At 37.1% G+C, this 27,605-nt stretch overlaps 1 protein-coding gene across 3 annotated transcripts in view; it reads right to left on the minus strand.

Annotated features, from left to right (window-relative positions):
- The window catches only part of CEP85L (centrosomal protein 85L), a 129,539-nt gene extending 109,544 nt beyond the window's left edge, over positions 1-19,995 (minus strand). The window contains exon 1 of one of the 3 annotated variants that reach the window (XM_074187451.1): positions 19,781-19,995. In XM_074187451.1, the coding sequence (XP_074043552.1) occupies positions 19,781-19,844 (64 nt within the window). In that variant the 5' untranslated portion in view covers positions 19,845-19,995. Of the gene's footprint in view, positions 1-867; positions 3,839-19,220; positions 19,497-19,780 lie in introns of those variants that run through there. The other 2 variants (XM_074187450.1, XM_074187452.1) reach the window with 2 other exon arrangements.
- Positions 19,996-27,605: the final 7,610 nt, after the last annotated feature.

Consider the following 27,605-nt stretch of genomic DNA (forward strand, 5'->3'; position numbering starts at 1 on the left):
AGAGCAAGTAAGACTCAAAAGAGAATATCCAAGGGGATACTACCAATTCATCCCCTTCTGGGGAAAGGAGGTTTACGAGTGGCATGTGTTGCCAGTATTTGCCAATATACTTACTGAAGATGTGTTTTTTTTCTCCTTTTTTGTGTATATGAAAAATATTACTTGTTATACAGAATGGTTTTAGAGGAGAAACAAGGACATGACAGAAAAATATTACAAAGCTTAAACAAAAGACTTTCAATATTATAAATTCATCAGAAATGTTTTTGATCCCTCATCAATGTTAGGCATCATTTAACCCACTCCCAACTCAGAGAATCTTTTTATTCTATCAAAATATTATTAAAATGGAGGCAGCTAGGTGGTGTAGTGGCTAAAGCACCGGCCTTAGAGTAAGGAGTACCTGGGTTCAAATCCAGTCTAAGACACCTACCTGTGTGGCCTTGGGCAAGCCACTTGACTCCATTTGCCTTGCAAAAAACTAAATATATATACATATACATATATATATATATATAATTAAAATATTATCTCTTAAAATTCAACTACTTTGGAACTAATGTTATCATCAACATTAATACTTAATGGGCAATCAAGAACTACTGGGAAAATGATAGCCAATACCAAGGCACACAAGACAATTTTCCCCTATCCTAGGAAAAATCTGAAAACTCCAGAAAAAAAAATGATCAAGATTTCCAATGAACTATTGTCAGTTACATTTTAAACAAAGAGTAAGCCAGCCAGAAGCCCGTGGGCAATTAGGGTAGTCAGCAAAGCAGGTATTAGAATAGAGAATGAATGAATGAATGAGCACTATCATTTTTAAAGCACCTACCATGTCCCAAGAACTTTGCAAACACTTACACAAATATCTCATTAAATCCTCCCAACACCCGTGGGTGGTAGGTAGTCCTCCCATTTTGCTAGAATGGAAACTGAGGCAAACAGAGGTTAAATGGCTTGCCCAGGATCATACAATTAATGGCATTAGTGATTGGGACTCTAGGTTCTATCCATTGTGCCACCTAGCTGACTCTGGTAAGAATAAGGACTGAGAAGAAAAGGAAGAGGAAGGGAGGAAAGAAAAGAACAGGAACTGGGGAGGAGAGAAATAGAAAAGAAAACAAGATAGGGAGATGCAAAGTTCTGATGACAGTTTACTTGACAGTTAAACTGATGACAATTCACTTATAAAATGATAATGGATTGGGAAACACAGGTCAGTAAAGCTGGCTACAAAGTTTACCCACAAAAATAAACAGCATTTCTGTATAATAACGAGATCAAAAGGAAATAACAAAAAGAAATCCCCTTCAAAATAATTACAAAATGTATAATATTTAGGCATTTATCTACCAAGGTAGATTCAATAATTATATAAATGTAACTACAAAGCACTCCTTAGAGAAATACAAGATGAACAAAAGCAATCTCAATCTGCATGTCATTCTAGTATACTAAGAAAACCCCAGCGAAACACAAAAACTAAGATAACTGACAAGAGAAATCAGTAAGTATTAATTAGAGCAACTAGGTTCGAAACACAGTGGTAGACACTTGGGGGACACAAAAGTTTTAAAGAATGCCTATTTCTATGCTAATCACTCCAGTAAAGCATGAGGATAAAATAATTCCATAAAAATAATCTGTATTTCCACACAGCACTAAGCAAAAAAAAGGAAAGAAATAAGAAAATACACTCAAACTATAAAATGCAAAAAATATGAATTAGCCTACAATGGTGCATACAAAGTTTATGTGAAAATGACAAAATGTAGGGGCAGTTATATGGAGCAGAAAAAGAAAATGACAAAATGTAATTAGGACAAGTCTACGATAAAAATAACAAATCTACCTAAAATTTCAGATCTCATGCTGCAAGAGTAACGGAATTCCTGACAAAACTAAACAAAATAATAAAAAAAAACTGATTTGGAAGAACAAAAGATCTGGAATCTCATTGGAAATAACGAAAACTACCTAAAAGAAGGATGCATCAATACTATTATCAGACCTCAAACATTATTAAAGTTATTTGTTACCAGTTTTTAAAAAGTAAAGGTGATTCAGCTGAACAGATTTTCAAAACAATTTCATACTAGTACACATGAAAACATACTCTCCCCCCAAAATAAAAGAAATATAATTTTTTTAGGTTTTTTGCAAGGCAAATGGGGTTAACTGGCTTGCCCAAGGCCACACAGCTAGGTAATTATCCGCTACGCAACCTAGCCACCCAAGATATATAAATTAAAATAATCCTAAAATTTTATCTTGCTGAAGGCATAATTCTTCTGAAGTAGTCTAATCATTCAGGATTAAAATTTGTAATGCTGAAGGGGTGAAGAAAGGGTATTTAGGTGTTCTACAAAATTCAGCCTGCAATACCAATAAAGGCATATACTCCCAAGGAAGAAAAAAGGGAAGATTCAACACATTCCCAAAGATTAATTTGCAGCACATTCTGTGAAAACAGTGAAATGAATATCCACTGATGAAGGAATGACTGAAAAAAATTCATGACATTAATATAGCAATACAATTTTTCAGAAAGAAATGACAAATAAGGAATGCAACTAAAAACTGGAAAATATATGAACCAACGCAGAGCAAAATAAGCACATTCAAAAGAGTTTAAACAAAGTTTCGGGAGTCAAATGAAAAGACAGCTAAGGGGCAAGTAGGTGACTCAGTGGATAGAGCACTGGCCCTGGAGTCAGGAAGACCTGAGTTCAAATTTGACCTCAGACAACAATTACCTAGTTTTGTGACCTTGGACAAGTCACTTAAACCCATTGCCTTGGGGAAAGAAAAAACAGAAAAGACAGCTAAAAGGATGCTGAGCTTTGATGAAACAAAAAAACAATAGAGTAGCTAGGACATAAAAAAAGGAATTCATCCATACTTCATCATATAGATGTCAAATGCCATTAGGTTAGAATTATTATATATTTTCACACTTTCTTTATCCCAAGGCAGTTCACTTTTGGGATCAGAGGTAGACTTTGGTAGGAGCCAAGAAGGATTCCAAGAAAAGAGAACATGAAGATTTGACTTTAGAAGACTATGCGGGGGGCGGCTAGGTGGAGCAATGGATAAAGCACTGACCTTGGAGTCAGGAGTACCTCGGTTCAAATCTGGTGTCAAACACTTAATAATTACCTATCTGTGTGGCCTTGGGCAAGCCACTTAAACCCCATTTGCCTTGCAAAATCCTTAAAAAAAAAAAGACTGTGAAAGTAGTAAGAGAATTATTGAGGTGATTTTTTTTTAAACTAGGCACCACAAGTAAAGGTTAATGAAATAAGGAACTGGGGAATGAGAGAGAAAAGGTTTTTTCCCTAAGTAACTTTCCTGTTTGGAATACTTTAACTCTCTAAGGACAGTACATTTAATGGCATGAGTCCACTTTCCAACTACTCAAATAGTGTCTAATTCTTGTACAATTCATATGCTTCTAAGATCCTTGATTTAAATCCATTCCCAAGAAGTCAATTCAATGCAAATTAAGTAAATGTCCTTCAATTGGGGAATGGCTTAAGCTGTGATATATGTATGTGATGAAACACTACTGCTCTATAAGAAACCAGGAGGGACAGGAATTCAAAGAAGAATGGAAGGATTTGCATGAAGTGATGCTGAGCAAGATGAGCAGAACCAGAACATTATACACCCTAACAGCAACATGGGCTTGATGATCAGTCTTAATGGACTTGTTCAGTTCATCAATGCAACAAAAAAAAGAAAGAGGTTCTCATTGTAGGAAAAGGAAATTTAATTATTATTCCTTAATTATAGCTCTAAATGTTATTAAAAACTGAATTTCAGAATATATATTAGAAAACAAAATTCAAAAGATGCTGCTTATGCAAAATGTATTTTAAGAATAAAGAATCAAAGACTAGAATAAAATGTTAAGCAGAAAAATATCTTAAATTGAGAATTACAATCAGGATTTCAAATAAAACAAACAGAAACTCTGCTGTGATTAAATAATATTAAAGGTAGATATGTGCCAATCATAACAATAATCTTTTTTTATTTTTGCAAGGCAAATGGGGTTAAGTGACTTGCCCAAGGCCACACAGCTAGTTAATTATTAAATGAAGGAGCCTGGATTTGAACTCAGGTATTCCTGACTCCAGGGCCAGTGCTCTATCCACTGCACCACCTAGCCACCCCCATAACAATAATTTTAAAAAAAACTAACAAATGAAAAGATACAATATATTGATTCTAGATGATTTCAATGTTCCTGTGTCAGAGTTTGAAAAATCTAACAGAAAAGAAAGATGAAAATAAAGATTAGATAGAAAACATGTATTTTGAAAAATCTACAGATAACAAAAAAATCAAGTTAAAATATTAAAAAGCAAAATGTGTGGGATAAAAATCTACTGAAAAAATAAAGAGACTACTCTGAGCAAAAAAGAAAGTTTATTTTGACTTTTCTCAAGAAAAGGACAGACTCCAAGTCTCAAAAGGTAGTGAAGATCAAGGAGCTGCCCTGAGGTGACAGTCAAGCAAGATTATGGCACAATTCCCCTCTCCCTAACCCCCTCTCTTCCAACCTGACTGGTTAAGGTTTTCAGAGTATAATCTTTATGCCAAAAATCTACCTGGTAACAAAGAGAATAAAATGTTTTCAAAGAAAATTACCTCACCATCCAGATGATGAGGATATCAGAAGAAGATTTCTAATGACCTTTTGTTATCTAAATGAATTAATGTCTGAGTATGCAAGGTCTTCTTAGTATTTATCAAACAAGAGGAGGCAGTCTACTATTCTCCCAGTCTATCATCAACTAGGTGGCTAACTAAGAATGCAAGGTCTCAATCGCTGGAAGTATTCCACTATTTCCCTCCTTAACAGAATCGGGAGGGTATCTGACTGAGAATACAAGACCTCTCTCCCTCTTTTCTTCTAAGAATAGACTAAGGGTAATAGTCTGTCTTTGTTTTAATGATTTTTAACCCTGAGAGGGTAATAGTCTGTCTTTGTTTTAATGATTTTTAACCCTGAGAGGACTTCACTAGGAATATTAACTCAAGAGGAAATATTCAACTCAAAAAGAATGTAAATTGTGCAAATTCATAAAATAAATTTCCTTGTCTTAAGAAAAGAGAGACTAGCTAAGAGATTGAATGATTAAATAAAAAGCCTAGAGAAAGGAAAAAGGATGGGTTGAAATAATTAAGTTTAAATTAAGAATATTATGAAGTGTAGGCACAAATAAAGCTCATTCAAACAAAAAAGAAAACTTAAAAATTGGAAACATTAATAAGTCAGATGGCAAAGGCGAAATTTTAAGAGATTTGAGCTGGTTAAGCAAAGGAGGTAAGGGAGATTAATCTGCAAAACTAATTTTTTTTTAATTTAAAATAGAGCAGGTCAGGGGTGGAGCCAAGATGGCCACAAGAAGGGATCAAGTCTTAGGCGCTCTCTGATAAAATGTGAAACTAAGGACTCTAACTAAACTTTCGAGAGACAGAACCCACAAAGGGACCCATTGAGGCAGTTCTCCTACTCAAAAGTAACCTGGAAAAGAGCAGAAAGGCTCTGCTCCCTGGGCTTGGAGGGGCAGCCTGCCAGAGCGAAAGAACTTCAGCCTCCCGGAGGCAGCCCCAGGGTGCGGGGAGCCGCGGCTCACAGCAGCAGGGGACTCTCCTGAGCTGCACCCCGAGGAGCTATTGCTATGATATGGAAAGGGGGGGAAGGCAAGGGGGAATGAGGGAATCTTTGCTCTCATCAGAGGTGGTTGCTAGGAGAGGAAACAGCATATATACTCAATGGGGTATAGACATCTGGAGTAAGAAGGAGAAAGGGGGGGACAGGGGGAAGGGATGAGGATGTGAATGAAGGAGGAGAGGATGGACCATGGGGGAAGAGTAGTCAGATATAACACATCTTCTTTTTCACTTCTTGCAAGGGGCTGGGATTGGATGGCCTGTCCCAGACCACAGGGCCAGGTGGATGCTGGGCCTAAAGGGTGATATGGGGGCTCAGGGCCTCTTGGCCCCAAGGCCAGGGATCTGTCTGCTGCCACTCAGCTACCCTACAGCAGTCAGAGTGAAAGGAGAGAGTACATGGTAGTGGAGAAATACAAAAGGAGGGAGCTGCAATCAGCAATGGCAATGGTGGAAAAATATGGAAGTAACTTGTGATGGACTTATCATAAAGAATGTGATCCACCTGCTACAGAGTTGATGGTATTGGAACAAAGACTCAAGCACATTTTTTATTATTATTTTGGAGGGGTGGTGCAGGACAAATGGGGCTGGGTGGCCTGCCTGGGGCCGCATAGCTGGGTGATTGATGGGTGTCTGAGGCTGGATTTGAACCTGGTTGCTCCTGGCTCAAGGGTCAGTGCTCTGTCCGCCACCCGGCCGCCCCTACTAATTATTATTACTATTTTATTTTATTTTGGGTCTTTTTTTTTTTTTTTTTTTTTTGGTTTTTGCAGGGCAGTGGGGTTTGGGTGGCTTGCCTGTCACACAGCTGGTTGACTGTTGGGTGTACGGGGCCGGATTTGGGCTCAGGTGCTCCTGGATCCAGGGCTGGTGCTCCGTCCACTGCACCACCTGGCCATACCTACAATTATTACTATTATTTCTTTTTTATTTTAATTTTAATTTTTTTCTCTCCCCTTTATTTCTCAAGCTAGTCTACTTTTTGGGGGGAGGGGGTATTTTGTTTACTCAAACAAGAACATTTTATTAATGTATTAAAAAAATATTATTTGTACAAAATGAGAATAATAGAGCACCAGCCCTGGAGTCAGGAGAACCTGAGTTCAAATCCAGTCTCAGACAATTAATATTACCTACCTGTGTGGACTTGGGCAAGCCACTTAACCCCATTACTTTGCAAAAAATAAAAAATAAAAAATAAATTTAAGTTATGGGGCAGCTTGGTGGCACAATGAATAGAGCCCCTGGCCTGGAGACAGGAAGAACTGAGTTCAAATCCGACTTCAAACAAAAAATTGACTAGCTGCATGACCTTGAGCAAGTCACTAAAATCTCATTGCCTCAAATAAAATTTAAAAAGAAAATGTTAATTAAGAGTTCCTCTAGGGATAAAATAATCAGAATTCAAATATACATGGTTTTTAAAAGTTTGAACATCTATGACTGCAAATATCCATTTTCACAGACTTCATTTTTCTCCTGTTTTTCATCTCTTAATTTCATCTCTTAATCATAAAATTTCTCTCTAACAAATATCTGTTGTACAATTCTGCCTCCATTATTCTCCTTAGTCATAGGTACAATCTCCCAATTTTGCAGCAACTCTCTACTTCTACTTTCACAACTTACTACCCTTCATGGGTATCTAAATAATAGATGCCTCTCGGTAATTCATTTAACAGAGTATCCAAATACATAATTTATAAACAGAAAGAGGCCAAATATGAGGAAAAAATTACAAAAACCACTAAGACAGGCAGAGAATGGGAATAGAAGCAAAGACAAAAAAGAAAACTATCAGTCCATGCTTGTGCACCTCCAATATAATAGCAGAGTTCTTATGACAGCAAAAGTAGTGTTGATGCCTCTACAACTCTTGTATCTAAGGTAATGACGACTAGGGAAGAAGTTAAAAGAGAGGTTATGTTCTGGCCAGGAGGTAGCTGCCAGGAAAGAAATATCAGGTTATCAGATTTCTAGTTCATGAATAAGAAATTTTTCCATTTGGTAGGAATGGCAGAGTATTGATTCAACTAGGATAAAGTTAACAGCATTAAACCAATAACTATACTTCTAGAAACAAAAATCTATCCTGTTCATTGTAATCAATATGTAGACAACCCTTGGATCTGCCTAAGTTTATCAGCAACCATATTTGTGGATTTTTTAAGAATTTACCTGCCCTCCCTCATCATATACAGGATGTATAGATCAGTGGTATAAAACTCAAATAGAAAAGGGGCCACTATATTATATATAAGATGGTGGATAGGGCACTTGTCTTAGAGTCAGGAGGATGGGAGTTCAGATCTAGCCTCAGATACTTGATATTTATTAGCTATATGACCTTGAGCAAGTCACATAACCCTGATTTCCCCACATGCAGGGCCATCTCCAGTTATCCTGATTCATATCTGGCCACTGGATCCAGATGGTTCTGGAGCAGAAAGTGAGGCTAGTGACTTACAGCCTCCCCCCACTCAAATCCAATTCATGTACTTGTCATGGCATCACCTCCCTGAAGTCATGGCCTTCTTCAAGAACAAAGGACTAACATCATCATCATCATCATCATCACCATTATCAAGGATAGCTGCAAGCTGCATACTTGATTTAATCTTAAAATATAATTATCTACATTTTACTGTATTTCTATTTTGTTACATATTTCTCAAAGACATTTTAATCTGGTTCCAGCTGCTCTCTAGAGTGTTGTAGGTCTAAAAATGTCAAACTCAAACTGTTGGCTTGAATACAGACTTAGAAAATCATAAATTAACATCATCTGTGTTGTATTGTATTTTTATTTATTTTGTTGGTGCACTTAAGTTTTTGTAGACCCCACAAGTTTGACCACTGATACAGAACCATTTCCCCTTAATAGAATGTTGAGTTATTAAAGAAAAAGGACTGTTTTCCTTTCTATTTTTATCCATAGTGCCTGGAGCACAAAAAATGTTTTATTCATTCATTCATTCATTCATTTACTTTCCATTGCAAGTAAACAGTCAAAGAATAAACTTTCAGTCTTAATTCCAAATGTCCTTATTATCATGAGGAGAAATTTGATTCAATATCTGGGGTAAAAACTAAATTAAATACCCAAAATTCCATTACATTTATATGCCACATAGCTTATTTAGCTATTTCCAGCTGATTGACAACTACTTTGTTTCTAGTTCTTTAGAAGTGTTTTGTTATATAGAGTCTTTGGGTTTTTTTTTTCATCAGTGACCTCCTAGGTATATGCTAGCAAAGGAATTTATGAGTCAAAGATTATGGGCATTTCAACCACTATTTGCATAGTTTTCCAATGGTTATTCCACTTCACAAATCTAACAAAGATCCATTAGAGTTCAAGTTTATTCATAACACCTCTAACACTTACACTTCTCTTTTTCTGTCATGTTTGTCAAGTTGCTGAGTGTAAGATAAAATGGTTTTAATTTACATTTATTATTAGTCACTTGGAGCATACTTTCACATGATTGTTAATGAGTTTGCAATCTTTGAGAATTATTCTTATTCTTAACTACTTCTCTCTGGGGGAATGGCTTCTAAACATACATTTTTATATGTTATTCATATTTCTTGGATTAAAAATCTTTACCTGAGATATCTGAGAAAAAAGATTTTCCCCAATCACTTCCTAGACACAGTAATTATATTTTGCAAAACTCTTTCAATTTCATATAATCAAAATTAACTATTTTTTCATTTGTAAAGTGTGCAAAGTATTACTATGCTGTAGGAAAAAACAAATAATGAATATAGCAAAGCATGGAGACTTACAAGGACAGTTAGAAAATGAACCAAGCAGAGTCAGGAAAATAATAAACATAATAACTACAACAATGTAAATGGAAAAAATATCACAACCAATCAAATATTGATGATACTCAATTACAAAGTACAAGACTGGCTTCAAAGACACAAGACACTTCCTTTATTCTTTTAAAAGAGATGTAGCAAAAAGAGGAAAGAAATGAGCACTGAAGATATTTTCAGATCTTTTCAATGTATTAATCTGTTTTTCTATATTTAACTTGTTTTTTTAAATATATAAGGAATAGCTCTCTTACAAGGGAAAGGGGCACTTTAGGTTATATAAAATAACAAAAATAAAACATATTTCTTAAGAAAAGGTATTATAAAAGGAATAGCAAAGGCATAACTCAATAAAAGTGTAGTCAATCATTGAAATGACTAATTTTTAATCACAAAAATACAGATCCAGTACTAGGAGACTTCAGACTGTATCTAACCCAAACTCTCATTTTATAAATGAGGAAACTAGACCCAAGGAGTTCAAGTGACCTGCCCAATGTCACTGAATCCAGGTCCTAATGGTACCAGCTCTTTCTGTTATTAGGCAGATTCCTATATAAAAACAGAGCATGCAACCAAGAGATTAATATATTGAAATTCTATCAGACAAATCTAGTTGGTATATTCCTATACAAAGTAACAAACATGTTTGTTGGAATTAAGCAATATATACACAGGCAATATTTTTACCCAGATAGCCTGGTCCTATGCAGAGGACCATAAAAAGGTAAAGACAATAATTCTATTTTTTTCCTTATGGATATGATTTCTCTCTCATCACATTCAACTTAGATCAAGTATACCATGGAAACAATGTAAAGACTAATTAATAGACTGACTTCTGTGGGGGGTGGGGGGAGGGAAGTGAGATTAGGGGGAAAATTGTAAAATTCAAAATAAATAAATATAAAAAATAATTCCGTAAGTTTTAATCTATAACTATCCTGTGCTCTTTCTGAATGAGCTGTACAAAGTCATCAGTCTTATTCTCTTCCTCAGGAGCCATCTGGGTCCAGTGATAAGATAAATCAGGATTGGAGATGGCTCCAGATGTGCCCAAATACTGCAATTATAATTATATTATTCAGATTTTTTTAATGTAGTTGTTGTTCATTGTTGTCATCATTGGATGTATGGCTTTATTGATTCTGATGAATGAACCATCAGACCCTAAGTCTTTTGGTATTCTCTGTATTCATCATATACATTACTTTTTAATAGGATAATACTATCAAAGGGAATAAAACATTACTGTACCATAATTAAGAATGAATTTATAACTATTTAGAATTCAAGTATGAATAGAAACAAACTAATGCAGACTTAAATGGGCAAATAAAAAAGAATATACAATAACTACAGAGAATTTTTTTTTAAAAAAGCTGTTATTATAATGACCAAGCTATTTCCTAAAAACAACAAGACAAAAATCTATATCCCTCCAAAGACTGGGGACTATGGGTATCAAACACTGAACAGATTTCAACTCAACTGATATACTGGCCAATGTTACTGAATTTCTTTTTGCTTTTTTTATCTTTGTTACAAGAGGTAAGAGAGGAAAAGGATATACAGAAATAAATTTTTTACATATTCAGATTTAGTTTTTAGACATGAAAAAGAGGTTTTAAGTCATCCATAAAATATATTTTCTTAAAAATCATTCTCTGGGGGCGGTTAGATGGCCCAGTGGACAGAGCACCAGCCCTGGAGTCAGGAGTACCTGCGTTCAAATACAGCCTCAGACACTTAATAAATAATTGCTTAGCTCTGTGACCTTGGGCAAGTCACTTAACCCCATTGCCTTGCGAAAACAAAAAACAAAAACAAAATCATTCTCTGGCCCTCAAATTAATGAGATCCTTTAAAGGAAATTTTATTTTCACATCAGTTTTTAAAGTTGTATCTTGCCATGTATAATGAATAAAAAGCCTTTAATTATCATCAGAACAACAATAATTAAGAAATGATAAGTTTGTCAAGATGTTAAATATTATATATATTCACATATTTTTAAATCTTAATATTTCTTTCATTATACTGAAGGATCCTTAATTTGAAGTCTATGAACTTATAGCAAATAGCTTTATAACTGTATTTCCTTTGTAATCTCAAGTATTTGATTTTATGCATTTAAAAGTGTCCATAGGTTTCAGATTCCCAAAGGAATCCATGATACCAAAAACTATTAAGAACCTCTAGTCTTGGGTCAGCTCAAGTTCATAGTCAGAAAAATTAACCAGAGTCTATAATTTTCCTGTACCTTTAAAATCACAACATACTAATAATAAAGAATACATTGACTCACCATTTATTGCCTTGTTTCAAAAGATTCACATACCTCCCATTATTCAAGTAAATTAAGTTGATGAATTCCAAAACTAATGATAAGTTATTTCCAGAATAATAAGATCTTTGATACCCACCATCCCCCACCCCCAACCCCCACCATGAAATAACATATACAATTATCCCTGGGTAGGCTAAATTGAGTTATACTTTATTGTTACCATAGTACTTTGGGGTCCCTCTAATTTAGAACCATAGCAGAGAAGCTTATTCTGTGATGTAATCATACTAGTTATCACTTCTGTAATTATGATATCACTGTACCACTTACATTCATATATCAAACAGAGCAACATTAAAAAAAAAACCTGATAGAAATGAATCAATCATAGTTCTTATCTTCGAATCAATTTTTCTGCAGTACAATGTCTTGGAACTTATGGTATCCTATCACAAAAAGATTTTATATTAAACTGGTTGTTTAAGAGATTAAGAGTTGGTTATGCAATTAAGGTCAAAATTTAACATAACCTATTCCAAAAATACCTGTGTAGTAGTGGAAGGGCCACTGAAATGAGAAGGAAACAGGTCTGAATTCTGGCTCTGACATTTATACTACTTTTATGATCTTGAATAAATTACCCACTCTGGACTTCAGTTTTCTCATCTGTAGAATAAATAGATGATTTCTAAAGTCCCTTTCAACTCTAAATCTATGATCCTTTCATAACCATCTTGTGCAAGACAATTTTAAAGTTGGGAATCGTATGAGTTCAAATATTTATCCCTTAATTTAAATCTATTGTATGTACATAATTTATCCATAAAATCTATTTTTCTTTGCATAAAGAATATAGAAAACAATATTTGCTATTTTCTCAGCCTTGCACAATGTTATTCTGCAAAACTGCTGAAAAGCTGATGGTGAGGGCAAAAAGATCAAAATAAAATATTTTAGACACTTAAAAGTTCAGAATTTTCTATACCATTCTGTACACTATTCACATTTGCTTTTCATTTCATTTTATTTTCATTCCTTTAATTGAAACAAACTTCCTTTTACTTCAGAATTTTGGCTCTCTATCGTTTGTTCTTCCTAAATTCTTATCCTTATAAATAGAGACCATACTAAGTTAATTCAAATTTAGAATGAACTGAGTGCTTTTGTGAAAGCGTATATGTTTGTTTTTACAACTTTTAAAAAGTTGATGCAAAATGTAGTTAACTACAAAATACTTTGGTAATAAAAAGAATGATTTTAAATTCCTACTTATTAGGAATAGGTACTGATTGAATCTATGTATCTATGGTCCTGTGGTTTTATGACCATAGGTTAGAAGACACTTATCAACCCCAGGTCTGTTCCTCTGAAACAATCTTTCAGGGTTGCCTGACACACTGGAAAGCTAATTGACCTGCCCAGGACCTCACAGCCAACAAGTCAGTCAGTGGTCACTCTTCCCCAGGTCATTTTGGCAACAGAGCTGACATCCACCAGGTGACATACTTTGTTCCTTTTAAATACCAGAATATTAAAGAACAGAGTTATACTGCTATGCATTTAAGTGCTCCTTGGGAGTAAGCAGAGATGAAGGATACATAAATTATTTGCTGACTTAAACCAAGACAAAATATATTGAAAATATTAGGTATTCAAAACCTGTGAAGCCTCCTCCAGCTTCCAAAAGATTCATGATGTAATGGCAGAAAGGGGACAGAGCACACTAAGAATTGCAGTACTAAGACTATCTACCAAATGTCAATTTTAACATGATCTTTTTGTCCAATGACCAACAAACCATATTACCAGAAGAAATGAATCATAATGACTGACAACCTTACTCCAAATAAATAAAACCAGAAGAAAAAGAGATTGCAATAGACAATCTCCCAACAAGAAAATAAAGGAGTTTCATAATGTATCCTCCCAAAAGTGAAATCTCAAGGATATTTTATATATATATAGATAGATGATAGATATATAGATATATAGCTATGTCATGAATATCATCAAATAAAAGATTAAAACATCTTAATCACAACATATATTTTAAAAAAGGTTTTATCTTAACATAAAATTGGCTATAGATGAAGCAATTATTTAGAATCAGTGGTGTTTGTACAATCAGATCAAAAGTCAAAGTAGATACCTAATGAGAAGACAACTGAAAGTTATTATATGCAAGGGAGCAGCTAAGCGGCACAGTGGATACAGCACTAGTCCTGGAGTCAGGAGGACCTGAATTCAAATAGGCTCTAGGACACTTAATAATTACCTAAGTCACTCAACCCCATTGCTTTGCCCCCCCCAAAAAAAGTATGCAAATACTATAAAAAAAATCTGTTTAAATAAAACTATCAACTCAAAAAAATGGCAAAAGGACCAAAGAAGACTCCTTTTCTTTGGAATATTTGATGCAACAAGGAAACTTAAAAGTCATCTTAAAGCTAGCAAAATGCATAATCTTGACAATCAGAGAAACAGGGAAGGCAAGATAAAAACTGAAGTACAACCTAATCCACAGGACAAACAGATGACTCCTAGCAGTATTATTCCACAAAACACTGAAAAGTAGTTGGAATAAAAATGATTCTTCTAAGCACTTAGAATAAAATACAGTAATGTCAGATCATAAGCTTGTCTGGAGATTATTTGTAGATGAAACTGGAAGGACATCAGATAAATAGATCTGCCTTTCTATTCTCATTAAACTTTGATTAAACCACTTAAGTCATCACTGTTGAGATATAGAATGTATTACTATGTGAAGAAATTGCAAAAGCAATTAAAAAGGAGACACTGTTGGACCTACCTAAAGGCATATAGAATAAGATGCACAGCAGAAACGCTAAAAAAAAAGTCAGTCACTTGACCTCAAAAAACCTAAACTCTATTCATACTAGAGATTACATAATTTTCAATGTACTCTGTGATCAATTTCAATACCCCAGAGGGAAAAATTCCAAAACAAAGAAAATGGCCAAGGTTTTACTAAAAAACAAAAGGAAACATTAGCTACCACCTACACATATAACTACTTTCTCATTTCTATAAAACTGCTATGAGAAAGGCACATGCAAATCATCTAGCATGTCCTTGATGAAACTTTATGTAGAAAAGTACAGACTTAAAGACAGTCTACTGATTCTGTAAAATAATTTTCCAGTTAAACAAAATGCAGCCTAGGAAATTCTCAGATGAGGTACCTTCCCCCTTCCCTGACTTAACTGAATCAGTCAATAAAAACTTAAATATTTGCCATGTGCCAGGCATTGGGGGGGATGGATGGAGGGGGGAGGATACAAAAAGAGGCAAAAAACAGTTCCTGCCCTAAAGGATGTCACACTCTAAAAAGGACAGGCAATAAGCAAACAAATTCATACAAACAAGCTATAGAGAGGTTAAACAGAATTAAGTACCTGAGGGAAGGCACTAGAAAGGGACATAGAAGATGGGATTTTAGTTGGGACTTAAAGGAAGTCTCAAAGGCAGGTATGAGGAAAAGTATTCCAAATAGGGAGGATAAACTGTGACACTTATCAATGATCCGGATGGGGAGACATTAAAAAGTCACAAAATGTGAAATTACATGGGGGCGGCTAGGTGGCACAGTGGATAAAGCACCGGCCCTGGAGTCAGGAGTACCTGGGTTCAAATCCTGTCTCAGACACTTAATAATTACCTAGCTGTGTGGCCTTGGGCAAGCCACTTAACCCCATTTGCCTTGCAAAAAAAAAAAAAAAAAAAATATATATATATATATATATATATATATAAACAAAATGTGAAATTACAGAAGAAAATGACAAATTTTCAAAGGTACCTTTGTTAAATGAGCCAATAAATACTAGTACCAATTAAGGTGTAAAACAGAGAAACTAAAGGAAAAAAATAAATGTTCCTCTAAGGCATTCATCAATATCTTGAAAGAGGGCCTGAGTCCAACAAAAAGTAAGGCTAATAAACAATAAGATTATCCAAATACTGCTAGAACTAGTCACTGCATACTGAAAGGTAAGCTAGAGCAAAAATTGAGTAGACTAAGGATATTTGTCCAAGGAGTGAATCTAAGAAAATGAACTATGCTTACAATGATGACAAAATGATCAGTCACAAAAGATGTCTTTAACAGCAATATTTTCCTGAAGATGTATTAGAGTCACAGAACATGACAATTTTAGAACAATCAAAATTACAAGGGCACTAAAGAACAAATGGAAGTGTGGCCTGGAGAATTAGTTTCAGGACTTTGGACAAGACTGCAAGTTGCAGAGAAAACACCAAACTGCAATGATGGAGAATTTCTCAATTAAGAGCTAACTGTACTAATGAAGTCAGAGGTACAGCCCCTGCAGAATATTACCAACAATAACTCCTGAGAAGACAAACCTCATCAATACTATTCATAATAAGAAAACTGAAAGCAGAGTAGGCCCACAGAAAAAATAAGACAAAATAAAGGCAACCTAAATAATATGTATTTATGGCAATTTTTATCATAAGGGTGAATCATCTATGGAAGACTTATAAATAGAAATTTACATGAGCTAGGATGCAGGCAAAAAAAGAACTAGATAAGGCATCAAAAGAAGTAGGTTCCAATTTCAACAACAGTACTAATGACCTATGACACATTGGCCAAGTTCTCACCTTCCTGATGTCTGTTTCCTAATCTATAAATGAGGGGCTCAGACAAAAATCAGCAGTTTTCAAAGGTTGGTACACAAATTCCTGGTTCTCTCTGAGACTCCTTCAATTGGTCCATGAAACCAAAACTATTTTATAATGATACTAAGACAATAATTATCTTTTTTAAATATTCTTCTTGGGGAGGCTAAGTGTTGCAGTGGATAGAGCACCTGTCCTGGAGTCAGGAATACCTCAGTCCAAATCTGGCCTCAGACACTTAATAATTACCTAGCTGTGTGGCCTTGGGCAAGCCACTTAACCTCATTTACCTTGCAAAAAACTTAAATGAATGAATGGATAAATAAATAGTGTTCTTCTCTTTTCCAACTACATGTTACAAATAAGACTGGATTTCCTTCATATACTTCAACCAAAACAATATCTCAAAACACTGAATGTATAAAAATAACTCAAGGTAAAATAATTTAACTGTCTTCTATTAAGTTAGATATTAAGATCAATTACAAAAATATGGAGAACAATTCATTTCTCATTTTTTTATTTGGGAGTTACTTTCCATAAAAATGTATTTTATATTAACATGAGATGACTTTCTTTTTGTTGTTTTTAAATGAATAGCTATCTAAATGTATTGGTCTTAATTTCTAATACAATAATGAATGTTGAGGGATAGAACTCAAAAATACTTTGACTTCCTCAACATTTAAGAACATAAAGGAAATGTTAGTCCTTCATTTTTGAAGACCAGGACATCAGGGCACAAAAATTGGATTTGAGTGAGGGGGGATGCTGTGCTAAGTCACCATCCTCAGTATGCAGAGATGGAAGATTCGTATTTGTTGTATATTTTCTGACTTTTCTCACTGTACTGGTCTGTTGTGATTTTTTTCCTTTTTTTCATTTCCTTTTTTTTATTTTTTTGGTCTATTTGTTAGATGAAATGATTATCTGGAGGGGAAGGGGAAAGATCCTGGAGACATCAATAAAAAAATTATTTTTAAAATAATTTGAAGGTGTCCAGAGATCAAAAATGTTTGAGGAAGTACTTGGACAAGAAACTAGATGATTTCTAAATTTCTTTCCAATTCTAAATCTTCTAATTTTGTCATAAGAATTACACAGGATGCAAAGTAGAGAGATTGAGATATCTACCTGTGATGAAATCATGGCCCTAAAAACCATACCATCCCAGGACAAATGATCTTGAAAATATATTTAAATATTTATGATGCAACAGCCACCTTTACATCAATATACTACTAAAATGCCACAAATCTAACTGAATCAAGTGCTTCATTTGAGTTTTGTTTTTACTAGTGCTGTGTGTGTGTGTGTCACAGAGAGAGGAAGAAAGGGACAGAGGGAAGGGGGAAAAAAATTGGAAGAAAAACATCTTAATAGTCAATATTAATCTTACAATACAAAAGGAGTTTGAGGGTAGCTAGGTGGTGCAGTGAATAAAGCACCAGTCCTGGAGTCAGGCTGCCTAGCTGTGAACTTGGGCAAGTGACTTACTTAACCCCACTGCCCTAAAAATTAAAAAAAAGTGGGGGGGAGTTTGGATGACCTAATATACCACTAACATTCAAAAATTGTACCTGAATCAATTTCAGGTAGTCATCTAGAATTCCCTCCACTGACCTTATTTTTTTCATTTTCATCTTCCTCAATTCCTTTTCTCTTATTCTTTCCTACTCTCCTAGTTATTACTTAGCCTGACTGATGGCATTCAAAAATCAAACACTACTAAATGACATATTGCAATAAAATATATGTGGAGGACAGTTTTAAAGTTGTCTTTAAAACATTTTTAAAGAGACATTTGCACCAGATTGTTAGTACTACTAATTTCTCTCCTAGATCAATACTGAGACCCTATCCTGACCTTTACCAACTGTTCCTATTTTTAAAGTCATGTATTAGTCTTTTAACCCAAAAATGCTTTAAAGAAAGATTTTCAAGATTTTCCATGTAATAGAAGACTAACTAAAAACTGGAAAAAAAATTATTACTACACCTATTTTTTACATTATTACCCTGCCTAGATTTATAATAGTAAGTCTAAATTGCAGATACATCAGTTCAAACCCTTAAGTAAAATATTTACTTTTATTAAAGTTAGAAACATTTTACAATTAGTTATTAGTCCCCTCATTTATAAAAGCCTTAGATAACCCACTTCACAGAGTTGTCCTGAGGAAAGTCCCAAAAGTCATAATGCAGTTTTGAGAAAACCTACATAAATGAGTAACTGCTATTCTTCACTATAGTCTATCTCTTCCATGGCAAGGTCAATGTCATCACCAAAATAAGTCACTTCCTTTCTTCTTTCACATCTCATCTGTCCTATCCCCTTGCCCTACCAGAGAACTGGCAGAAAACAATTTTTAAATGGACGCTTCTATCAAAGTGCACACACAATAAAACATTGCAAGGGACTAGGATATGAAAGAGCATACCAGATGGCAACGGACTCTACCAGTAAATTTGTAATTAATAATTACATCACTATTTACAAATTAAGTCTTCTCTAATACCAGGGTGTATACATACGTTTTAAGAAAAATTGTAATTGTTTTAAAGAAAATATAGGAACTTAACTACAATCTACACTAAAGCAAAACATCAAATTATGTACATTACTCCACTTAATGTTGTTTTCTGTAAAACCAACATACTTTCAAAGTCCAAAATGTTAAAAACGGTGTTTTCAAAACTCCTCTATCAGTATTACCACTCACGCTAATATTATACAAACCTCCCCATACTTCGGGTCTAATGCATAATTTCAAGTTCTGATTTCCCTGCCCGACTGGATTGAGGGCTGGCATTTTCCAAAGTGAGGAATATTTCACATTTTGCTGTCTAACTCTAAAAAAAGTTGGAAACCCGGCGGTAAAGGGCCGCCTGCAGAGGGCAAGCCCCCAAGCCCAGTCTGCCCCAAGTCCTCGGGCCGGCTTGCCCAAATTTAGCAGGGGCTGGCCGGAGCCCCCGGAGATGCGGGAGGGGCGCCCCCGGCGTGCCCCCCGGGGCTGGCACGAGCCCCGGAACAGCGGTTTTCCTGGGCGCCGGCGGAGGCATGGGCAGGCTCCGGGGGCGCCCCTCCCGCCTCCCTGCGCACTGCAGCAGCCCCGCGGGCCCTCCCCCACGCAGCGGCCGCGCTCCGCGCCCGGCCACGGGCGAGCCCCGCGGCTCTGCCGGGGGTCAGCGGGGCGGCAGCGCCCGCGGCTCTGCCGGGGGTCAGCGGGGCGGCAGCGCCCGCGGCTCTGCCGGGGGTCAGCGGGGCGGCAGCGCCCGCGGCCCGCGCCGGCTCCTTACCCGGGGGGCAGCCGCGGGCTGCGCCGGGGCCGTCGGGCTCCAGCAGCAGGAGCCGGCCCCACATGGCCGGGGCCTCGGCTCGGCTCCTCGCGGGCGCTTCCGGGGCTGCTGTCCGGGGCGGCTGTCCGGGGCCGCCCCGAGGGAGGCGGCGGGGGAGGGCGCGGGGCCGGGCCGGGCGGCTCAGCGTCGGGCCGTCGGCGGCAGCCGCGGGGCCAGGGCCCGGCTCGGGGGCGGCGGCGCGGCGCCGGCTGCCATGGCCCGCTGCGGCCGACGGGGGTCGGGGCCGGCGTCCTGGATCCCGGGGCGGCGGCGGCGGCGGCTCCCGCTGCGCTGCCTCCGCTCCGCTGCGCTCCGCTCCGGGGCCGCTGCTCCGCGCTCCGCCTCCGCCTCTCCTCCGCTCTCCGCCCCCCGGAGGCCGGCAGGGGCGGGGCACGGCGAGGCGGGGCCGCGGGCGCTTACATAACGCGCCGCGGCGCGGAGGAGGCGGCGCGGAGGAGGCGGCCCGAGCGGCGGGGGGGGCGCGCCCCGGGGGGGCCACGTGACTGGGGAGCTCTCCCGCCCCGCCCCGCCCCTCCCGGCCGCGGGAGCCGCATGTCGCCCCGCCCGCCCCCGGCAGCCTCCTTACGTCCCGTGACGCCGGGTTCGAATCCCGCGCTAGCGCGGCCGCCTTCGTCGCCCCGCCCCCACAAACACCCCCTCCGTGTCCTCCTCTATGGGAGGGGGAGGGGAGGGGCGCGGTGCAGGACCAACCGCGGGCGGTCCCCCAGGCTGGGCCCCGAGCCCCCCCCGGCTTCCTCTTCGGGAAGCTTGGGGGAGGGGCTCGGACGCCCCCACCCTGGGCACTGTTGGCCTCCTCGTGCCCAGAAAACCCCAAACGGCGCATAACGGAACCGGGGCGGCCCGGGCTGGCTCCTTTTGGATCGGTGTAGGTCCTGGAAACGGTGCAAAGCCCGACAGACCGCCTTGGGGGGGGGGGGGGGGGGCGAAAAGATAAGAAACATTTTTTTTTAATTACAAGTCAGCACAAAAAAATGTAAAAGATACGGGGGGGACAGTCTAAAAGAAAACCTATCCAGGCCTAACAGGAAAGCTCAAGTGGGAGGGCCGGAGGAAGCTCGGTTTATAATATTCACACAGATAAAGAAATACCAGAGAATGGTTAAAGAAGGCACTGATAATAATCAAACCTCGGAGGTGAAAGCAGCACTTAGGAAACCTTTATTCTGCTCTTTTGGTGAGATCTTTGTGATAAACAGCAAAAAAAAAAAAAAAACCCACATGGACAATGAGTCAAAAGACCCCCTGAGTTTTCTATATTCTGCCGCAGAAATTTCAATTTCCTCTCATTCCCCATGCATATTTTAATTAGGAAAACACAAATAATCCCAAAGAAAAAAGCAAGGGTCCATGGGGAAGAATAAAAGATGTCAGGAATAGTTATGCCTCTTTTTTTAGATCTTAAATATTATGTATGATAGGATAATTATTCCTTAGATAATTTCCATGGCAGCTTTGTGTTAATGTACACTATTAGGACCATTATTAATAGAAATTTTAATTGCTCTATTTAAATGCTTTTGAAAAGAATTTTAAAAAGGATTACATTTTCAAATCATATTAGCCTTATGAACCTCATTACTAAAGCTCCTGAGACAAAAATCAGATTTGAGACTCTGCAACCTACTGAATTCAGTCCTTCCTCTAATATTTAACTAGCAGGTCAAATCATTTTAACCACTATAAACCTCCATTTCCTCAATTTTATGAATAAGCTACTCATCTAGTGGCTTTACAGTCAGGAAAATCAAGTTGTACAAAGCCATCCACTTTTCATAGCATAGATAACTACCAGGGGGGTCAGTGTATAAAGTGCAAGTCCCTTCTTCTAGTATTCAAAGACCTCTACTTACTGGAACTACTGATTCAAATGGAGTTATCTTTCCCGGTCAACCTATTGGCAATAACCTTTTCTCTTGAACTTCACAAAGTACTTCTTAATGAACTTATTTAATATTGTTTGCTATAATTATATTTGTGTCTTATCCCTCTAAGTAGTTGGTAAATTCAGTGAGTTCAGGGATATCTCTTATCTAAACCTTGCCTAGCTATCTGCAGACAATAGCTGCTAAATTTTTGGTGAATGTCTTGAATGAAGGTTGAAACTCAAAGGGAGAAATCTTAGAAGGCCATATACACATCCATATTTATGTATGTATGGGGCTATCTTTTTTAAATAATTTATTTTTATTTTTTAAAATTAATTTGTTTTCATCCATATGTACATGTATATCTTTTAAGTTACAAAATTTCCTTCCACCCTCCCTTCCCAAACCCCTCCCCTAGGCAGCAAACAGTCAGATTAGCATTGTACTTAACAGATTTTGGAATATAAGGGACTTTCTTATCCCAGAAACAGCCAAACAAGGAATGTGCTTGGTGGGTCTGGGGTAGAAGATGACCAAACTTGCAGGTCTGAATTCTAGAAAGAGTACTTGCCAGGAAAGGTGAGCCACAAAAGAGGTTACCTGTCACAGGTCTGGGTTCTCATATCCAAAGCTATAGTTACAGATTCTAAAGAAGAATGAAGAATAGAGGTATGGGATAAATTCAGCTTTCATGTGCTTGGAAGGGAAGAGACCATTCTAATTTGGGGCCTCTTTTAGCCCAAGGGGCTACTAGCTAAGAACTTTGGTGAAGGGATAGTTTACAAAATTTGGGGCAACCTGGGGAGTTTCAAAATGTTTATTTCTAAACCCTTAGTGAGCCTTAACATTAATTCCTGTAAATACAAACTGAAATATGATTCAGATAATGCATTGAGTACATAGATTTATAAGAAATAATATCGAATTTAGAATAAGAAAATCTGAATTGAAAGTCTGGCTATCCCACTTAATATTGGGACAGCTTTGTGGCAAGGCATTTACTATCTCTGGGCCTCAGTTTCAATTTATAAAGGGATTAGGGTTAATGGTCTAATTATGTTATTCTGTGAGTATGACATTTATCTTTTACTTTTTAGTATTTTATCACTTACTTTTAGTATTTTCTGAAGCACCTAGCACAATGCTATGGATATAAAACTTGCTAAATAAATATTAAAAGAACAAATATCATTTAAATCAATGTTTCATTATATATATATATATATCAAGGATTTATATATATATATATATATATATATATATATATATATATATATAGTGTACTTATGCATATAATTATTTATAGCAGTTAATTGAAGAAAATAGAGTACTGGACCAGGAATTAAGAAGACTCATCTTTGTGAATTCAATTCTGACCTCAAATATTTACTAACACTGTTCTGGGCAGATCACTTAACACTGTTTGCCTCAGCTTCTTCATCTGTAAAATGAGCTGGAAAAGAAACTGGTAAACAACTCTAGCATCTTTGCCAAGAAAACCTCAAATGGGGTTATAAGCACAACTAAAGAACAAAAATATACCATATTAGTATACTGAGAAAACCCAAACTAGAGACAGGCAAAACAAAGATTATATAGCTATTCTATAAAGCAATGTATTTAATAAGTAGATCATTATATCACAAACATGATAGTAACTATTATGTAAAGCAATATATGAAGCTATAGTTTTATCAGTTTGGGTAAACATTCTACAGATATAGACTGCAAATCCTATATAAAATGGTCTTTCTTTGAGAATTGCCCTAGTCAAAAGAACCATTTTCTTGTGGCTAGCTGGGTATCAAGTTTTCCAAATTTAGCTAGGTTAATTCCTAGCTCCATTATTGGAACCATCTCAAAGCCTTTCCAACATGGTAGAATCTAACAGAATTTGTGTTCCGCTAGCATAGCCTTTGAGAGAGCCCAGGGTGAAGTACCATAGTGAAGCATCAGATTAAGGCTTTAGTATATATCTATATAGGAAAATAATGCTAAATTATAGCCTCCCTAAATAAAATAAAAAATGATTCTTAAATTGAGTGCTCTTAAGTTGCTTTCACTTTATAAGAGATGCTAAATTACCCAATAACAAAAATAAAATCTCTTCAAATGCTATTTTAAATGGAATATAAAATCCAAAGACAATTGTGTTGTCAGTTGTTTCAATTGTGTTCAATTCTTCAAGATCATATTTAGGGGTTTTTTTGGCAAAAGGTGGTTTGTCATTTTCTTCTCCAGTTCATTTTACAGATGGAAAACTGAGATAAACAAGGTTAAGTGATTTGCCAGGGATTATACAGCTAATGTCTGGGGCCAAAATTTGAACTCAGGTCTTCTGACTCCAGGCCTGACATTTCATCCACTTCAACACCCAGCTGTTCCACAATTGTAAGAACCAATTAATAATTTAATTTATACAAATGGTTTTAGACTATTTAAAAGAAATTCTATTAAAATACCTTTAAGTATGATTTTTAAGTTTACTATCACTTCTATTTTAGTTAACTAATAGAAGCAAACTTATTCATTATTTAAAAGGCAGGAAAAAAAAGACAATCTCTGTAATTAAAATATTGGACTAGAAACCAGGGTTCCTAATTTTGGCTCTACTTATTTTACTATTTGGTCAAGTCACCTTCCAATAAATAAATCATTTCATCAAATACAAAATAAAAGGTTGAAATGGGTAAGTCTCCAAAATTCCCTATTAACTTAATATGCTATTATTTTATACATTCTAAATTTAATTTAGAAAAACAAATTCATTATTAATAATAATTGTACTGAAAGTACTTTCTGCCTCTGTGGTCCCCTCCTCTGATTGGTTCCTCAAAGAACCATCTTAAGGAAAGTGCTTAGGTCATTCTTTTGTTTATTGTTCTCTCCACTCATTTCCTGACTATCCAGACTTTCTCTACCATGCCACATCAACCTCCAACTCTAAAAGTTCAAACAACCCCTGAGGCCTCCTCACTCAGAAAGTCCACAAGCACCAAGCCAACTTAAGATATATACTTCACCCAAAAGGCTCCTTCCTTTGGAAGGGAACTTCCTTTAATAGAATTTCTTTTAAATAGTCTAATTCCCAGAATTTTTCAGGAAAATGTCCAAGTCATCCACATCTCCATCTCTCCAAACTTTATTCTTGACTCGAACTTTCTCTACCATACTTAACTTTGGCTGTGTCCCTTCACTTCCCCCCCTTCTCTTTTCATCTCCCTTTTATGCTTTGTTCCTATTAAACTGTAAACTCCTTGAGGGCAGGGACTGTCTTTCGATTTGTATCTGATAGTACTTAGAAAGAGCTTAAAATAAATGATTTAATTTGATTTCATTTATTGCAATTAGAATTAAGTTTTTATTGTCTTTTAGAGCTTTCCTTGCTCTGAACAAGCCATTTAAGTTTAGGATTCCAGTTTGAATTTTTTGTATTATGAAAGTAATTAATTTACTTTTTACAGAAAGAATTACTTGCATGTATTATTGTTTTTTGAATGTACAGGCCATAAAAAGTACAGCCATTTAGCCAAATGACCAAAATTATTGTGGTACTTGAATGTTACCACCATTCTCAGGTACTTACTACCTTCTGCCTTTAAATAGAAATAGTCTTATCATAACCACCTCATCTATGTCATCACCATAGCATTAATATAATACTTTAAGACTTGTAATGAACTTAACAAATGTTATCTCATTTTCTCCTCATAAGAACCCTAAGAGATAGTTACTATTATTTTCTCCATTATATATGTGAGGAAACTAAGGGAAGGGTTAAGTGACTTGCTCAAGGTCACAGAAGTGCATAGAAGACTGAAGCCAAATGATTCATTTACTAATCCTACAGCATGAGAGAAAATGGACATCTATTTGTTCCCTTTTATATAAGATTAGAACTCCCACAACTAATTAGAGAAAAATCATAGACAAAGCAAGGATGAAACTTTGGTCCTGAAAATTACAGGACTGTGTAGTGACCTCAAAGAAGACTGGTCTGACAGCCCTCATGAGGAACAAGGTTGGATTGATTAGAACATGGTTCATAATTCCAGAACTGAGAGTGGAAGGAAAGGAAATCAACTCTTTATGAGGTGAAACTCTTAAGATGGTGAAAGAAGGAGGAATGGGAGTATCTGGAGCTTTTCTGAAACCGGGTGAGAGATGCAGTCACTATGAAAAGCAGTTCCAAAATGGAAGGTTCCTCCAGAACAAGGTCATGAAACCAACTTGGTACATGTATTCCTTAATCCAAATGAGCAGAGCTAGCTAGATCTTTTCATCTGGTAAAATTTTCAGAAACTAACCATCCTATTGAAGTAGAGGAAATTCTTGAGAGAAATATGTTTTATAATCAATCTGTTCTTTTTGCATTGACCATGTACCTTACATTAACAGGGATCACCATCACCACCACCCTCACCTTCCCACAGTCCAAGCTATGAGGTAAAGTGACTCACTACCCTCTGGAGAGCTCAGAAAATCTCTGCCCCCAGGCACAAAACAAGCTTCTATCAAAAAACAATGGATCCTGGCCTTAGCCTGAAAGGTTTAAGTCTTCCCTACCACCTCTCTTCTACATGCCTCTCATTCCTCTTCTTTGCTCTCAAACTACCTTCTCATCTCCCACCCTCAGCTCTCTATTATCCTCCTTAAAAGCTCAGCTTAGTCCACAGTTGAACTGCTCCTCTACCTTGGGAGGACAACCTGCTCCAGGAGATTGAGATCCCCCTAACCTTGGCTCTTCTCTAGTACTTATCCCCTGCTTGCTTGTCTTCCTGTGAAGCTGGCCTGCTCTGGGGTCCCTTTGCACTTGTCTACTACATAATGCTTGTTAGTCTTCCTGTAAAGATAGCTGGCTTTGGGGAAGCATAATCTCCTAAATAACCACTCACTTTCCTCCTTCTTAGTTGTCCTTGCTGTTCTCTCCAGACCAGCTTGTGGTTGTTCCTTCTTTTACTTAACTCTTACTACTTCTGAAATTCATTATTTTGCTGCTTCTCCAAAGAACTTATCTTGTGAACTTTTTGTAAATCTTTGTAAAAACCTGTAAATTAAAATTTAAACCTTTCTAATCTCCCTGAGGACTTGCAACTAACAGTAACTGCTTTTTCCCCAACCCAAAATATGTAATAAAGCACTTAACTCTGATTGTCTCACATCCAGGGTCATCTCCAGTCATCCTGATTCTTATCTGGTCATTGGAGCCAGACTGCTCTAGAGGAGAAAGTGAGGCTGGTGACTTAGCACAGCACCCGCCTCACTCAAATCACATGCTTGTCATGGCATCACTTCCCTGATGTCATGGTCTTCTTCAAAAAAATGAAGGACAAACATTATAAAAACAACTTAGTCTTAGAAAACCTTATAGAAAATGGAGATATTAAGATTTTTGTGGGGGGTGGGGTTGGAGGTGGATACAGACACAGGAATAGGTGGGAAGGGATTCACACTGTCATTTGTCAGAGAAAGCTTTATTGACTCCAAAACCAGCTTACTATCCTATTTTAAGCTACCTCTAAATTAGGTAATGATTGAGTATGTTTATGCACGCATATACGCATGTATGCATGTGTTTACATATGTATGCATAATTGCTATTAAAATTCCTGAATTTAAGCTATCAGGGTCCAGTCTTATTTATTGCATTCTAACATACAGGTCATGCAACCTTAACCAATTTTGCAACAGGGTTGCAGCAATTATTAAATGCAGAATCAATTGCAACTATTGCCACATTTCCAAAACAGGTGTTGACTAAGAGCCAAGACAAATAACAGCATGGGACAATGTCACTACAAACAGTTGTTCCATTTTTCGGTGATTGTCCCATGGGCTTTAAGAGAGTAAATCCTTGAAGGTGACTGACATAGAGAAAAGATTCTTATGATTTCTGTCTA

The sequence above is a fragment of the Macrotis lagotis genome, chromosome 5, assembly GCF_037893015.1.
Source record: "Macrotis lagotis isolate mMagLag1 chromosome 5, bilby.v1.9.chrom.fasta, whole genome shotgun sequence".
In the NCBI taxonomy this organism is placed as follows: domain Eukaryota; kingdom Metazoa; phylum Chordata; class Mammalia; order Peramelemorphia; family Peramelidae; genus Macrotis; species Macrotis lagotis.